We start from the raw sequence: 17,791 nt of genomic DNA on the forward strand, positions 1-17,791 counted from the left end.
TATTGATTGCACAAACAAGAACAAGATTTAAAATCAAGAAGGAAGATTGGCAAAGGAATGGAATAATTAACCAATGGAAAAAATACAATTTCAACAATAATATTTCATTGTTTTACAAATCTAGAAAAAGAGTCTAGTATTTAAAGGGAACAATTCAATCCCTACGAGTAGAGTTGTACATGATATAAAATGTCAAAAGTTTCTTTATTTTGATCTCTTCAAATCTAACACAATTTTCAACTCCCACTAAGACTTCCAAATAAAACTTTAACTATAATATGACAATTAAGCTTGAATAGGATTACACAATAGCATTTCAATTAGAATTCTTTTGATGTGTAGTTCAATTAGAACTCTACAATTATTTCAACAAGAAATTTGGGTCACACCCAAATTCTAACACCACTGGTATTATTCTTTTACAACTTTTGAATTTTTGAAAGTGTCGATCTTTAAAAAAAATAAAAAAAAAATAATATTAATAAAAAAAAAATTCTGGTGGAGTATATATTTAACTTACCAACTTTAATAGTTATTTAGAAAAAACTTGAAGGAACATTTTACTGAGTTTTATCATCAATTAACTATTTGAAATATTCATTGATACATTGAGATAAAAAAATAATAATAATAACTTTAATGGAGATAAGCTATTTCCTTGCCTGAGAAAGGCTACGTAAAAAAATAAAAATTCAAGATAACTATCAAGTAATAATATAAATGTCTTGATAAAAATGTTAGTTTAGCAATTATCAATTCTCTAAATTGTTAATCATCCTGGTAGTCGTAGATCAGGTAACGCCCGAGTTCTCGTTATTAAATATTTAATTATATGTGCCAATATATAATGGTTCCAAATACATGGTAAGTCGCAGGGTTTTATTTCGTATTTGCAATAATTATATGTTATGTTAAAGTGACGTAAATTGTTAGCTTGGGATTTTTAAATTAATTTTTTTTGTTTCTAAATATTTTTCACCTATAAAAACTACACTTTTGAAATATTAAAAATCAACATTTGATACTATACAAAAAGAAAATCAAAATTCGAAAATAAAAAGGAGGCTTGTAGGCTTCCCGACTCATCCAATATGAGGCGAGCTCTCTTTTTGGTGAACAAGCTGCTTGGAGCTCGACTCACAAACAAGAGTCACGCTTGGCTCGCCTACCAAGCCGAGTTCGGTGTTGGGCGACTCTAACTTGATTCGTCTCGTTACAATACCATGAATAACTACTTGAACTTTTATCTCCTCTAATTTTCATTAATTCCTATTGAGGTCGCATAAGTGAAGCTCCTCTTCTACGACTTTATTTCCTAATACTGAAATCTACTGGGCTAAAGAAGTGAGCTTAATGCTATACTCTAATTGTTGTGAGTTTTTGAATTATTTGCCTTCTTAATTTTTAATATCCAATGCATCTATTGTAATGGTACGACATATGAGATTGACCTCGATCTAAGCAAACAATTATAGATGCATATTCTCAGGAAAAAAAAAAAAAGTTGTCAAGTTTTCTCTTTTTCAAGAAGAAGTTGTGAATAAGAAATAAGAGAATAAAAAGAATTTTTAAATACAATTTTTTATATGTCGTTTTAATCAATTAATAATTTATATATTTAATGGGACATATAGAAGTTCAAAAAATGCTATCATCTATCTATTTAGCAAGAATATTAAATTAGCATTGACTCAGTCAAGGCTCAATGATTTTATTATTTAAATGCGCTATATATTCACGAAATTAAGGAGAAATTGAAACTAAAGACGTGTGATAAGCATCAATAGAGTATTATTTATTATTAAACATATGTGAAATAAATTCTTGAGATATAAAAAATTGCATTGGAAATAAAATTTTATCACATTGTCAGCTATTTTATAAAGAAAACAAAGATCCATAAAAGACGAATACTACGGTATAGATTATAATCTTGCAGACGAAACAGACTCCTCAAGGTTGAAGTCCAACAGAACTGCCCTTCTTCTTCTTTAATTCATTACTGGTTGATCTCCACCTAAAGAAAGTACCAAAAAGTTCCTCGACATCCTCTAGGGTCCTTCCTTGTGTCTCAGGCAGCAATGTGTAGAAGAAAATCCAACCCGCAAGTGCAATAATTGTGTACAAGAAGAAAGCCCCTCCAATTGTAATGCTTTTGTATAGGGATATAAATGTCATTAGCACTACTCCACTCATGAATCTATTCATTGCCACTCCCAAACCGCACCCTTGGGCCCTTAGCCTCAACGGGAAAATCTCGGAGCAGTAGACCCATACAATGGGGCCCATTCCCATCGAGAAAAATGCTACAGATGTCAATGTTGCGACAATACACAAGGCGATGGCCCATGTTACCTTTTCATCATGAGAGCGATCGATTACTGTCAATCCAATAGATAGGGACAAGAGGGAGATTACCAAACCACCGGAACTTGTGAGGAGCAAAACTCGCCGTCCAACCTTGTCTACCAAAAATGTAGTCACAAGGGTAAATATTGTCTTTGAGAATCCAACGGCTATAGTGACAAGTAGTTTGTCCGTGACATTTTTAATACCGACTTTTTCAAAAATTCTAGGACTATATAACACCACAGCATCTATGCCACTTGCTTGTTGAAAGAAATGTATGCCAATGCCCACCAATAAAATGTGTAGGACGGTAGGTGAAGGATGAAGAAATAATTCCTTCCACACGTCTTGGCCACGACTTCGTTTAGGGACAGAAACCACATCATCATTGCAATCCAATGGCAATCCTGCCGCCTCTTTAATATCTGCTAGTCTCAATTGTGCATCTTCTAACGAATCTGATGTTTTCTTTAAGACTTTTCTTGCATCGCCTAAACGACCTTGCATGACTAGCCATCGGGGTGACTCGGGCATGATTAGGATACCTAAAGCTAGAAAAATTGGTGGAACTGCACCAAAACCAAGCATAAATCGCCACCCCAAGTTTGTTGGAAGCTTGGAAAATACAACATTAGATACATATCCTAGCAATACACCTGCAAGACAGATTAAGTAATAGATCACCAAAGACCAAAAATTAGATAAAAACGACACTAGAGTGCTGTCATAACCCATGCTTTGTACACAACACAAGATAACAAATTCTAATTTACACACTTTTTGTACATCTGTAAGAGTAGCAATATTAACAAAACAGTTGTTCGGGTTTCATAAACTAGTATTTTAAATATGAAGGGGAAGCAGATAAAGGAATTAGAGCCTCTGTTCACGTAAAATTATATAAATAATTTTTTAAGAATATTAAAAAATTTATGCATGTACGTACCAGCGTTGATGAAGACTTCAGGGAAAGATGTGAGGGATCCACGAGATGACGTTGGAGATACCTCGGCGGAGTACACAGGAGCTATCATCATAGCATACCCAACTCCGATCCCGGCCACAAACCTGCCGACCATAAGAAGCGCATAGCCGTTAGCGACACCCATTAAAAGAGCTCCGGCGAAGAAGATTGCCGCTGCGAAGATTATGGTGTTCCGTTCGGTTCTGTACTATAATTAAATTTTTTTAACATTTATAACAACATTATATAAATACAACTAATGATACATTCAATGGTTTTGGAATGTCAAAGACTAATAAACTACCTTATTCAAATGATCGCTACGATCAAAGTTTCGGTTGGCGAATGTCACAGTTTCGATCAGAGGTCACAGTGTCGACCAATGATTGTATATGTTTTGGAATATTAGCGAGGCTGCAGAGTGAGTGCGAGAGTCGAGACAACGTTATGCACTTTAGTGTTGGTGTTTAGGGTTATTTAGTGTATTTGATCTTGCTTGGCTAAGAAATGAAACAATAAAATGGGTAATTGGACCAAAAATTAAAAAATTAGAAACGAAACAAATTATTGGGCCAAAAATTTGGATTTAGAAATCGTTAATTTGTCAATTTGTTTAGAAAAAATTGAAATTAAAATAATTTGATTTACTCAAAATAAAAAAAAAAAATAGAAAAATTCGGTTCTTATTCGGTTCTTCGGGTCTTGGTCTAGAACCGAGAACCGAACCGTACCCGTCGGTTCTCAATTCAGATACCCGTTCGGGTATTTAATTTGACAAGAACCGTCGGGTTCGGTTCGGTTCGATTCGGGTTCGGTTCGGTCGGTTCGGTTCGGGAAATTTGCCCAGCCCTAGGTCACACTCTCTTTCGAGATTTCGTTTTTTGTTTGGCAAACTCTCGATGCTTCTTGCAGCACCATCATGAGTTTGAGGGGAGATGTTAAACATATTAGTTTTATTTTATCTCAATGGTAGATTAGTCATTTTTCTTATGTTACTACTTAAAGCTTTATTTCTTGTATTTTCATTCTATTCGAACAATCAATAAACCCTAGCCTCCTTTTTAGTTTTTCTCTCTATATTTTTATATTGTTGGTTTAACAAATAAAACAGAAAGAAAAGAAAAATAAAATTCTATTTGCAACCATACTCTCAATTTTTATTTTTTAAAACTACAAACAAGTCCCAAATAAATTATTAAATTTTTTTTAAAAGAAGATTTTCTTTTTTTTCTTTCTTTCTTTCTTCTTATTCTTCATTCTTCTACTCATCCTTATCCTCTTCCTCCACCACCACCAACTTTTTTTCTATCCAATCTCACTTTTCCCCCTCAAATCAGTTCAATGTAGTTACACCATACTTGTGAGCAATATTAGTCCAAAAGGGAGGCAACAATGTCACCAAATTATGCAAAAAATACACAAAAATATCAATCAAATACCAATGCCAAATCACGTAGGCATCATCATCCACCTGACTCTGCACAAATTTATCATCAGTATACCATCCCACCGTGAAAATGGGTGAAAATGATTTCCGTAATAAAAATGGATGAAAATGATTATTTCCGCAATGAAATGTACAAATCGAGGCAAAAATACCAAAAAGAAAAGATAAAAAATTGCAAGATGGGAACATTTTGCACAATAAACTTCAAACGTGAGGACTTTTTGTGCTAATAATCCTTTGACTTAATGATAAAGTAAACGAAAGAAAACATTATGAAGATGTTAGAGCCTAGAGAAACGCATTGAGTCTGATGCCTTTTCCCTTTTCATTTTAGGGTTAGTGACTAAAATAAAAGCTAGGCAATTTATCTTGTGTTTGGCTTCAATCCAATGTACCTTTAAATTTTTTAACTATGAAATTGGAAATATACAAAGATAGGTTAAATCCTTAATATTTATTTGGGAAAAATTCATAACATAGGTGTATTATTTACACCAATTCAAAAGTCAGGTAAATAGTTTGAAAATTCAAAACTTAGGTATATATTTAATTAATTAAAATATTTATTAATTAAATATAATAGACTCATAGTTATAGAATTAGTGACAGATACACAATTATAGGTTATAATTTATTTATTGATCATATATCATTAAATTAATTAGTCACAAATTATTTCGATATCACAAATCAAAAATTTTATAGGTCACAATTTATTTCGAGGTCACAGATTATTTCAAGATCAAATTAATTGATCACAGATTATCAAAATTTTAGGTTCTAATTAAATTGTTGGTCACAGATAACTAAATGGTTTGTCACATACACCAAACAGTGGTTACATACCACCATCACCACGGTTATCGTCGTCGCCACCGCAACACCACCACCACCAACATAATTGCCACCACCAAATCAAATCAAATGCCAACAAAAATAATGACAACCTCCTTCGTCGCCAAAAACCACCACGACTGGTCCAAACGCACCAACAATATTCAACCCACAACCTCACTAACACCACCCACATCATTCCTACCAACACCAACACCTCCATCGTCGCCAGAAACCACCACCACCAAACACACCAACAACACATAACCACTGCCAGCATCACCACCTCACAATAACTGGTGCATCGATAGAGCCACAACCATAGAGACTGGTCAACAAAAGGCCATTCGAGGCCATTTTCATCGCTGTAGTGAGTGTCAATATGAACCCATGCACAATTTGTCGCAACGATGCTCAGATCCAAGGACCACCACAGCGTAGAAGGTGGGATCCTAGAGAAGGTGATCGGCGTAATGATGATTTCACATTTGCGACGCTCAGATTTCGCATCGATGAGGCATGTGGTGCTCAGATTGATGCTCGTCGCGACGATGCGAGTTGAGGCAAGGGGCACTCATATTTACCAGTGCTGTGGAGAGAACGAAGGTAGAGAGAAACATAGGACCACGCACACACCTTCGGCGTAGGTCACCAAACCGACAACAAAGACATGGAGACGAGAGAGGAGAGAGGAGAGAGTGAAGAAAGAGAAGGATTTTGAAAATGGTTGTGTTAGGTTGATTAATTATATAAATACTACTTGATTTTTGAAAAGTGATCTTTAAACACTTGTTATTGTGTATTTCCAAAAACCACAATGTGTGGGCTTTTCATTTAACTAGAAATTACACCCAATCCTAGTTTTAAACTATCGAATTTATTAATTATTAAAAAAATTAAAAATATTCACCCCATCATTATCTACCCTACCTAATTTCACTCCCAAAACTTAGTTATTGTCCCCCTCTTTATACCTCTATATTCTCTTTTTCCCCATCTCTCTATCCTCTATCCTACCTAATTTGAGTCGGGGTGGTCGTGGTAGAGGTCATAGCAGGGGGTGGTGTGGGAATGCTTGTGATCAATTACTTAATTGTTTGTTACCAATAAATATTATGACACTTTAAAAATGTGATTGTGTCATAATTTATTAAGTTGTAATTGAGAAATAATTTGTGATCAATTAATTTGATAATTTGTGATCATGAAATAAATTATAACTTGTAAAATCTATGATTTGTGACCGATAAATAAATCGCGACTCATAAAATTTTTGACTTGTAATCGATGAATAAATTGTGACATATAAAATTCTTAATTCGTAGAATTTATTTGCATGAAAATTGTCAATTTAATATGTTTGATTGATTTAATTTTCAAACTAAAAAAATTATACTTGTCTTTTTTTTTATTGGTTGGTAGATGATAGAGAAAAAAAGAGTGAATTGGTTGTTGCTCTGCCTGGTTTAGGCCCTTGAAAGAGACGTCTTATATTTCAATGAATGATTGTGATAGGGTTCTAACTTGATTTTCTCAGTAAAGACATGGGGCATCAAATCGCTTCTTTCAAAATAAAACCAAACCTCCCTAAAGAAAGTATTCTCCTTGATTTTAAGGAAAATACGATCACGTAACCAAAAGTAGAAAAATATTTTTCATGGAAAAATGTCAATCAAACAGCACAAAAGTAGGAATTTGGGTGAAAAACACATTTTTCATGAAAAATATTGACAATCAAACACACCTTGAGAGTGTGTCTGATTGGCATGAAAAATATCACCTAGAAAAAAAATTTCTTTGTTTTGAGGAAAATAAAAACCTACTCTCCAAAGAAAATATTTTCCTTAAAAAAAAGGAAAAATTAGGCATATTTTCAAAAGTTAAACAATATTTTCAAAAAAATAGCAATCAAACACTCCAAAATAGAAATTTGGGTGAAAACTGATATTGTCTATGAAAAATAATTGCAATCAAACGCACCCTTAGATATGAAAATTTTCCTCACTAGAATCATTCACTTGTGAGTTGGGAGGGGAAAAAAGCAAGACATTTTTCTATACCCAAATAATATTTGAGTTCTCCCTCGAATTCTTTTATTGAGATAATTACAGTTGTGATTTCTAACATTTTCCTTTTCTACGAACTTTATTCAAATATTTTATTTCTGTCACTCAAAGTGCCAAATCTTTCATTTTGTTGTTTGTCCATTTAACCACTAGTTGACCAAAAGTCAACAATTTAACCAACTTTTGACCAATTGTAAAAGGATAAAATGATAACTTTAGACTATCTCATATAAAAAATTAAAAATGATTCATCTTATTCTATAAATGCAAACCAAATTAAGTGAAAAGAAACACTTTCCACATCCACTGCCATCGCATGATGGCTCACATATATTGAAGGTTTGGAGCCATTAGAGATACTTTCAAGGCACATTTATTAAATATTTGGGATCGCCTACATATTTTTGGAAGCTTGGGATCTCCAATGTAAATTTCCTCATTTTAATTAATTAAAGGTTAAAAGACCATTTTGAGCTTTTAAAATTGGTCACATTATGATTAAAAACTTGAATTACGGTCAATTGTCGAATTTTTGGAAAGAAAAACGTCAAGAGGTTCTTCTACTATATTTTTAAATAGTTTGGAACAAACTTGCTCCAGTTTAAAGGTTTGGGACATATTTGCTCTTACGAAAGGTATGGAACCTCCTATAAAAAAAAATTCTTTCTTTAAAAAAATAAAAATAAAATTGAAAGGAGAGTCCATGTACGATAGGGCACGATTGGAAAATTGTAGTTCTCCTCATCGAAATGAATTAGCTATTTAGGGATTTTAAGGTATAATTTTCATGAAATTCATTTTCAAAAACATATTTTCTAATAAAATAATTTTACACTTGGATTCATATTTTTTGTTTTTACTTTTTAAGCACGCATTCTCAAGATAATATTTTTTTACTTCAAATAATCTCCCAAACAAATACTTTTGAAGTAATTTATGCTTACCATACACTTAGAACTTCTTAACGTGCATAGAAGAAGAATAATGTTATCTAATATTAATGATGCTTAATAAAATTTAGGCAATCACAAGGACAGCGTTGCATTGTTTAAAACTAAAAATGCACATTTGGGTAGACACAAAAAGAATAATGTTATCTAATATCAATGATGTTTAGTAATAATTTAGGTGATCACAAGGATGTTGTCGCATTGTTTAGAATAAAAATGCATATTTGGGTAGACTTGGCATATAGGTTTACTACTTACATTTAGTATTAAAAATAAGTGAACTTATTAACTACCCAAAGATGTAAGCACATTCGACATTTATACGTGTAATTATAAGAAGACAAGAAGGAAATAAAGGCAAGATTTTCTGAGAATAATTTATGTGTTATTTTTCTACATATTTGTGAGGAGTTTTACAGCTTATATAGCTTTACAATGCTGTGTAAAACAAAGAAAATGATGGCAAAAGCATGTGCACAACAGAATACTGGTATTTCAAAGATTCTAGACTCCTTCACTTCTAGATCTTTCTCTCCTTGTTGGATGCTGATATCACTTGCACTTATGACTATATGGATAGATCACTTGCCAACTGCCTAAGTCATTTTTCACCATTTAACAGCCCCCCGCAAGATGGAGAGTAGATATGAATTACTCTCATCTTGTTCATGTGTGAATAAAGACTTGAAGAATTCAATGCCTTGGTTAACATGTCTACCACTTGAGAACCAGTGTGAACATACTCAGTAGTAATGCTTCCACTTTGTATCTTATTTCGAACAAGATGACAATCAATCTCTATGTGCTTGGTTCTTTCATAGAAAATGGGATTTGTGGCGATATAGATGGCAGACTTGTTATCACAGTATAACCTTGCTGCCTAGCTATGTTTGATCTGTAGATCTTCAAATAGAAATTTCATCCATGTCAGTTCACAACGGAGTTGTGCCATTGCTCTGTATTCAGCTTCAGAGGATGATCTTGAAACCATATTTTGCTTCTTTGACTTCCATGATACTAGTGATGATCCTATGAACACAAAATATCCTGTCATAAATTTCCTATTATCTGGACATGCTCCTCAATCTAAATTCAAATAACCTTTCAGCCGAAGATCAGATGTGGAAGAGTAAAATAGGCCTTGACCTGGTGCCCTTTTAAAATATCTTAGCACTTTGAGTGCTGCATATAGATGTGGTATTCTAGGCTTGTCCATGTATTGACTCAATAACTGAATGGAATGGGATAGATATAGTCTTATTATAGTCAGGTACAACAGTAGCCCTATCAACCTCAGGTAGATAAAAGGATCAACAAGTAAATCCCCTTTATTCTTGGCTAACTTAATATTTTGATCAAGAGGTATTTTAGATGGTGCTAAGCCTATGGTGCCTAAGTACAGAGCATATTTTTTCTAACATATGTATATCCCACGTTCTGATCTTGCTATCTCGATTCCTAGAAAATACTTCAACTTTCCTAGATCCTTGATTTTGAATTTTGCATCAAGAGCAGCTTTGAGATTGTTGATGGTATCCCTGCAATTTCCTGCCAAGATAACATCATCATTGTATGTTAAAATAATCATGAATGAGTATTGAGTAGTCCTAGTAAATAAGCTATAATCTGCCCTTGATTAAATAAAACCATGCTGAGTGATAAAACCAAACAACTTTGAATATCATTGCCTTGAGGCTTGCTTAAGTCCATATATACTTTTGCGAAGTTTGCATACTTTTGGACTTCCATCAACAACATAACCAGGAGGTAATTGCATAAATACTTCCTCATCCAAATCACCATGTAAAAATGCATTATTAACATTCAATTGATACAAGTACCATCCTTTTATGGTTGCAAGAGCAAGTAGACTTCGTACAGTTACAAGTTTTGCCACTGGAGAAAAAGTTTCATGATAATCCATGTATTATTTAATTCAAGTGCCTTAATCTCATATCTCATGGCATCATACCATTCAGGATAGTTGGCAGCTTCTTGATAATTCTTAGGTTTAGTTTGTGAAGTTATAGAAGCGATGAAAGCCTTTTGAAGAATGGACAACTTATATCATATGACATGCTAGCACTAAGAGGATAAGGATTACCTGAATGAATTGAGCCCTCTGCCTTGTCTAAGTCTTGAAATGGAATAAAAGAAGTGGCCTATTGACATATGAACTCCTACAAATACAAGGGAGCTTTCCTGATTCTGGTGGATTTTCTTAGTAGGTGAGAAGTGTTTTTATCTGTCTCAATATCTGTAGCGTGTAAATCCGTTTACTACATAGTTTGGTCAATTTGAGGATCTACTAGATTAGTGTGCTCAATATTGGATTTTTTAGATATGCAATCATTTAGAGTAGAGAAAGAGGATTTTGAAGAAAGCAAAATCAGTGGGACTCGACACATGACTAATTTTTGTGGCCTCTTTGAAAGGGAATAAGGTTTCATGAAAGACTACATTTCTAAATATGAAAACTTTCTTGGTCTCTAGGTCAAGGAGTTTGTTGCCTATAACTCCAAAAGGATATCCTAGGAAGACACATTTTCTGGCTCTAGAATCAAATTTATGTCTACCATGTATGAGAGTTGTGGCAAAAGCAAGACAATCAAACACCTTGAGATGACAATATGTTGGCTTTCTTTGGAACAAAAGTTCAAATGGACTTTTGTGATCTGAAAGTGTTGAAGGGATTCTATTAATGAGATACACGGTAGTCAATACACAATCATTCCAATATTTTAGTAAAATGCCACTTTGGAACCTTAGAGCTCTTGCAACATTCAAAATATGTTGATGGTTCCTCTCAAGTATGGCATTTTGTTGAGGGGTTTCAACACATGTTTTTGATGTATTATCCCCTTTTTAAGGTAAAATTGCTTCATATCAAATTCTCCCCTATTATCAGCTTGAATAACTTTTATTTTAGTTTCAAATTGTGACTCAATCATGGCACAAAAACTTTGTAATATATTTAAAGCATCAAATTTAGATTTCAGCATGTATACTCGGGTACATCTACTGAAATCATCTACTATTGTTTGGAAATAATGAGATCCATCATAACTGATTTCATTGCAAGGTCCCCAAAGGTCACAATGCATTAAATCAAAACATCTTCCTGATTTGTGTTGACTAATGGGGAAGGGTGGTTTGTGCATTTTAGCTAAGGGAAAGATAACAGGGATTGGAATTAGAAATTTTAGAAACATCATCCTTGAAAGGAAAAACAGAATGTGATGGATGTCCCAATCTATAGCACCAAATGTCAAAGTCTTCAAATGATTTGATTACAGAAGCTGAAATGGAAAGAGTTGCAGCCAGGTAAGTCAATGTTTGCAGAAGAGCTGTAGGAGAGACCGTTGTTTGCAGGATATGATAGAGACCAGACTTCAATTCACCCATTCCAGTCGTTGTTCAAGTCAAAAAGGTCCTGTATGTAGTAGCAATTAGAAAAGAAAACAACACAGTAATGTAATTCCTGAGTAAGTTTTCTAATTGATATCAAATTGAAAGAGAAAAAAAGGACACAAAGCACATCTTGAAGGATCAAGGATTTTGTAACTTGGATTGTGCCGATCTGAGTTGCTTGCACAATGTTTCCATTTGGTAAAGCCACAGAGTAAGTAGCCTGCAATTTGACAAAAAAATATGATGGTGAACAGATCATATGATCTGTTGCACCCGTATCCAAAATTCAAGGAATATTGCAATTATTTGTAGATTTAGTTTTAATGGTTGACAAACAATAAGATATACCAAAAAGCTTTGGAATAGCATTGTTTGAAGTTAAAGTAACAACACTTTGGACTTGATTTGCTGAAGGAATAAAAGACAGACTGCTTGATGGTTTGAGAATGGCCATGAGTTGAGAATATTGCTCATGAGTTAAAGATATTTGACTTTTGTTGTTCTGATGTTCCTGATTCAGAGGAATGAAGGCAGAAGCCTGGTATGATGCTGATCTATATTTGTTCTTTTCTTCATGTTTGTGGCCTGGTGGATATCCATATAATTTGAAACATTTGTCTACCTTGTGGCTAGGCATTTGGCAATAAGAACACACAAATCTATTGGGGTTGACCTTGAAGCACCTCTCAAAGAAGTGCCCTACAACTTTACAATAAGTACAGTAGTAATTATCCTTATTCTGTAATGAAGAATTCAGCCTCCCACCTTCTTTCAAATTTTCTTTAGCAAGTAAGGATAAAATATCACTGATAGGACCTTCTGTTGATATCTGTCGCCTCTTCTCCTCTTGTTGTATGGTTGCATAAACTTCATTTAAGGTAGGAAAATGTTTCATTAACAAAATTTGGGCCTTAAAATCCTTGTACGATTCATTCAATCCCATTAAAATTTCATTACCCAATTTCGCTGTTGATTTTAGACCACCACTTTTAGACTTCCATCGGTACAATTCGGGATAGATTCATAGTTCAATAACTCATCTAGAAGAGTTTTGATCTTAGAAAAGTAAACACTTACGTCATCCTGATTTTGAACCAGAGTTATGATGGCTTGCTTGATTTCATAGATCCTTGGTGCATTTTATTGTGCAAATCGTTGTTCTAGCTCCAACTCCAGCTGATGTGAAGTCTTAGCATACAAAGTACTACATTTGATGTCTACTGCCAAGGTGTTTTGCAGCCAAGTAATCACAATGTCATTGCATCTGAGCCAGGGTTCCATTAGAGGGTCGTTTGGATCATTCAGTTCACAGAGACTTCCATCTATGAATCCAATTTGTTTTTTATTCTAAGAGCTCATTTCATGGATCTAGCCCAAAAGTGGTAGCTGTTTGCTTCCAACATTTATGTAACCAATACAGCTTCAGTACCATCATTGCTGCCAATGAAATAAGGGCCGCTTAAGTTTGTTAGATTGTAAATTTTCGAATTGGATTCAGTATTATGATTGTTATTTTGGTTTTGATTTGTATTTGGAGAAGTATTCAAGACTTCAACATTTGATTCAGTCATTGCTATGGCTCTGATACCATATAAGAAGACAAGAAGAAAATAAAGGCAAGATGTTTTTTAGAATAATTTCTATGTTATTTTTCTACATATTTGTGAAGAGTTTTATAGCTTATATAGCTATACAATGCTGTGTAAAACAAAGAATTTGTACAGAAGAAAACAGAAACGATGGCAAAAGTATGTGCACAACTGAATGTGGTAATGTAAAGATTCTAGACTCCTTCGCTTCTGGATCCTTCTTTCCTTGTTGGATGCGGATACCACTTGCACTTATGACTATATAGATAGATCATTTTCCAGGTGCCTAGGTCGGTTTCACCATTTTACAATAACAAAATGTAAAATAATTTTTCCATAGCAAGGTCTTCAAACCAATCAGAATGAAACTTTGCCCTTCATTTTTTTGATTTTTGCTATTGGAAAAGCATCTAAATTTTTCTAAAGATATTATTAGTTTATGAATATGATTGGTCAAAATTGGATTTCCCACAGTACGACTTGACACACACATTTGGTGATCCCGCTACTTGGCTTCTTGTAGGAGATGACCATGCGAAAAATAATAATAATAAAATGTAAAGAAAACTAAAATGTTTAAATATGAAGATGCGGGGTATTAATCCCCATGCCTCTTGCAAGCTAAGCAAGCACTCTACCATTTGAGCTACATTCCCATTGTCTATTATTTTTCACTACATTTTATTTATATACATATGATACTGGAAAACATTTAACACAACAATAATATTACCCATAACACTTCCCATCTATTTCACATATTGCGGCTAAGAACTTGGAGGAGGCACAAGTATCACCATCTTCGAATCGTTGATGAAAAATAGAATGCAATTTGTTTACTATTTCTTAGGGTATTGCTCAGTGGAATATTTTTTCACAAACTTATTTTCAACCACATATTCTTTCAATAAAATAACTTTACTCATATACTCAATTTTTCTTACTTTTTAACCATATTTTCCAAAATAAAAATAAATAAATTCTATTTTCATGATTAAGCCCATCTACCGCTCTACGACAACCCTTTTCCCAATAAGACCCTTCAATAAAATTTCCCCAGGAAATCTTTGCTCCTTGAGTTTAGAGAAAACCTATACAAAACAAAGAAACCATTACAAGGATACTGAAACGAAAATCTATAAAACATTAAATTTAGAAAAAAAAAAAAAACCTACCGGTTATTGTCTAAACTTGAAAGGGAAAGTAAATAACCTTCTACTTATTTTCCCATAAATTTTGTTGCATACATATTACTTTCAATGCATTAACAAAATCAGGCCTATCCTCTTGGTCAACATAAACATGTGGAGCACAAGAATAAATCCACAGATTTAAGGATTCCGGATCATTGATGTAGCATAGGTTAAGAATCCAGAACAGAGAAATGGCTAGGGGAGAAGAAGAAGAAGAAGAAGAGAAGGGAGAGAGAAGAGAAGGGCAGTGGAATTCTGCAACAATCAGTTTTCATTTCATCCATCTAATTTGCATGCAACAGGTTGCATGCCTCCATATAATATACAAACAAAATATTGGGCTTGGGCCAGCCCAAAACACTATACAAGCCCAAAGAAAAATAAAAAGGCCTGGGCCAAAAAAAAACATAATATAAGCCCAAATAAAATACTAAAGTAAATAGTCCAAAATAGATATTCTTATCAACTCTCCCGGGATGGGAGAAAATTCGACTCTATCGAGGGAACAAAAGGCTGCAATCAGTCGCCCAACCATAAGCTGAGTGGTTGGACAAACATCTTCCGACATCTATATACACGTGTGATAGGTGGTCTGGGTAATAGAAGATCATGCTGACTCCTATAAAGCTCCAACAACTCAAGATCAAGTTGTTGGAGCGTCTCTCTAGGGATCCATGTGCAGTCAGAGTCAGGGCGTCCTACCCAACGAACAAGAAAGCGCTGAATTTCTCCATCATTGGTCAACATAATCTGTTCATCTAAAATAGTATCAATCTTATCTTTGGGTATTGTGACAGGGGGTGTTGAATTAGGGGTAGCAATAGGTTCACGTTGAAAGTCAACAGATGGGGCTAGAAAAAGGTCATCAGAGGGTTTAAAATGACCTTTATAAGCAACTAAATCCTCAACATTGAAAGTAGAGTGGTAGCCAAAATGTGAAGGAAGATCAATGACATACGCATTTGGACCAACACACTTTAAGATTTTAAAAGGACCAGGGCTACCGGCTTGCAATTTGGAAGCGGATCCAGATGGACGCCGATCCGGTCTAATTCAAATCATCACATAATCCCCAATTTTAAACTTAACATATTGTTTATGCAAATCAGCTCGAAGTTTATATGATGCATTACTTGCCTCTAGTTGTTTATTGATCTTGTTAGGAAAATGTTGTAATTGGCAATCTGTGACCAAAAGGACCAATTTGTCAAGTTTGTAAAGTCAAGGACTAATTTGTAAAGGTCTAAAAGTTCAGGGACTTGTGTTGCAATTTAGCAAAAATTATGGTATAGGTCTAGGGTAAATTTGGGTGCTTTGAAAATGAAGACGGCGCAAGATCACGCTAGAGTTTAGCCCTGACCTAGCTCGAGCCTAAATAAAAGAACCTATCTCGCTAGAGTTTCACCACTGCTTCGCTCGAACGAAAGTGCGTCGCTAGAGTTTCGCCGGCACTTCGCTCGAGCGACAGTGCTATCCGACTTTTGGTAATTTTCCTTCCTTGCAATTTTTAGACGCTCCATACTACCAAAAACGACCTCATATATATTCAAAAGTCCCGTTTTTCATACACAACCTTTAGAAAAACACAATTGAAAAATTTTTCCTCTCAACCAAATGATCAACTTCATAATTCCTTCTTTTCATCATATTTCTTATTGAAGAAAAACATCAAACACCTCTTAAAATAAAACACCTTTCAAAAATCCTCACTACTTCCAGAAGATCAACTGATTGAAAATTCGGGAAGAAGATTGATTGAAGAATTGGAGTTCTTGCTGATTCACGGGAAATAGAAGAAGAACAAGGCTGGGATTTTGGCGCAGATCTGTAGAATCCAGAAGAGCTTTGGTTGATACAGTAAGGAGGTCAGAGTGTTGTTAGATACAGTCATGTCTGGCGTACTGTAAGTTGAAGTCTTCTATAGTGAATCCCTACTGGCTTGTGCCCGGAGTTTTTACCCAGTTGGATTTTCTCCGTCAACAATTTGTTGAGTTATTTATTGCTTTCTGTCATTTTTAATTCAATTGGAAATTCAACATAGGTAGTTAAATCATGTGAATGAATCTGGATAAAGTTTAATTTATGTGACTTATTGCATAAGTTGATTGAATTGTTAAAATCCGCATAAACACCTATTCACCCCCCCTCTAGGTGTTGTTTGGGTTGAACTATAGTCTTTTCAAGTGATTTCAGAGCCAAATCTCGAGTCTTGACCCATAGTTGTCTAGATGAGTCAATCACTTTCTATACCTCCGTATTTTGACAGAAGTAACTATGCTTACTGGAAGGTTAGAATGTGTGCGTTTCTTAAGTCTCTAGATGAGCATGTTTAGTTGAGTGTGCAAAATGGTTGGAAACCTCCCTCCACTACCGTATCAGGAACTGTTAATCTTACTGATATATCACTATGGACTAAGGATGAGATAGCTGAGTGTAATTGGAATAGCAAGGGACTTCATGCCTTGTTTATGGCTGTGTCTCCCGAAGAGTTTAGGAGAGTGTTAATGTGCGAAACTGCTAAAGAGGTTTGGGACATTCTTGAAACTACACATGAGGGAACTAAAACGGGAAAGAGCTCGAAATTACAAATGTTAGTTTCTAGGTTTGAAGAAGTGAGGATGAAGGATGATGAAACCTTTGATGAATTTTATGCAAAACTGAATGATATTGTTAATTCTAGTTTCAATCTAGGCGAGAGAATTCCCGTATCTAAAATTGTTAGAAAAGTACTTAGGTTCTTGCCCGAGAGATTTAGGCCTAAAGTTACCGCCATTGAGGAAAGTAAGGATCTAGATGAAGTTAAGATTGAAGAACTTGTAGGATCCTTGCAAACTTATGAATTCACTGTCACACAACCTAAGAAAGGAAAGTCCATTGCTTTAAAATCCATCAAAGAGGATGAATCTTCTGATACTGAGTCTCTTAGGGACGATGAAATTGCATATTTTGTTAAGAAATTTCAAAAGGTTCTCAAGAATAGGAGAAAGC

General features: G+C 34.4%; 1 protein-coding gene across 2 annotated transcripts in view; it reads right to left on the bottom strand.

Moving 5' to 3' along the window:
• Nucleotides 1-17,791, bottom strand: part of LOC111405060 (polyol transporter 5-like) — a 77,516-nt gene that overhangs the window by 17,756 nt on the left and 41,969 nt on the right. Inside the window, exon 3 of one of the 2 annotated variants that reach the window (XM_023033751.1) lies at nucleotides 1,840-3,005. The exons of the other annotated variant lie outside the window; for it this stretch is intronic. Within the exon in view, the coding sequence (XP_022889519.1) occupies nucleotides 1,954-3,005 (1,052 nt within the window). The 3' untranslated portion in view covers nucleotides 1,840-1,953. Of the gene's footprint in view, nucleotides 1-1,839; nucleotides 3,006-17,791 lie in introns of those variants that run through there. 2 annotated transcript variants of the gene reach the window in all.

This window comes from Olea europaea, chromosome 12, assembly GCF_002742605.1.
Source record: "Olea europaea var. sylvestris chromosome 12, O_europaea_v1, whole genome shotgun sequence".
In the NCBI taxonomy this organism is placed as follows: domain Eukaryota; kingdom Viridiplantae; phylum Streptophyta; class Magnoliopsida; order Lamiales; family Oleaceae; genus Olea; species Olea europaea.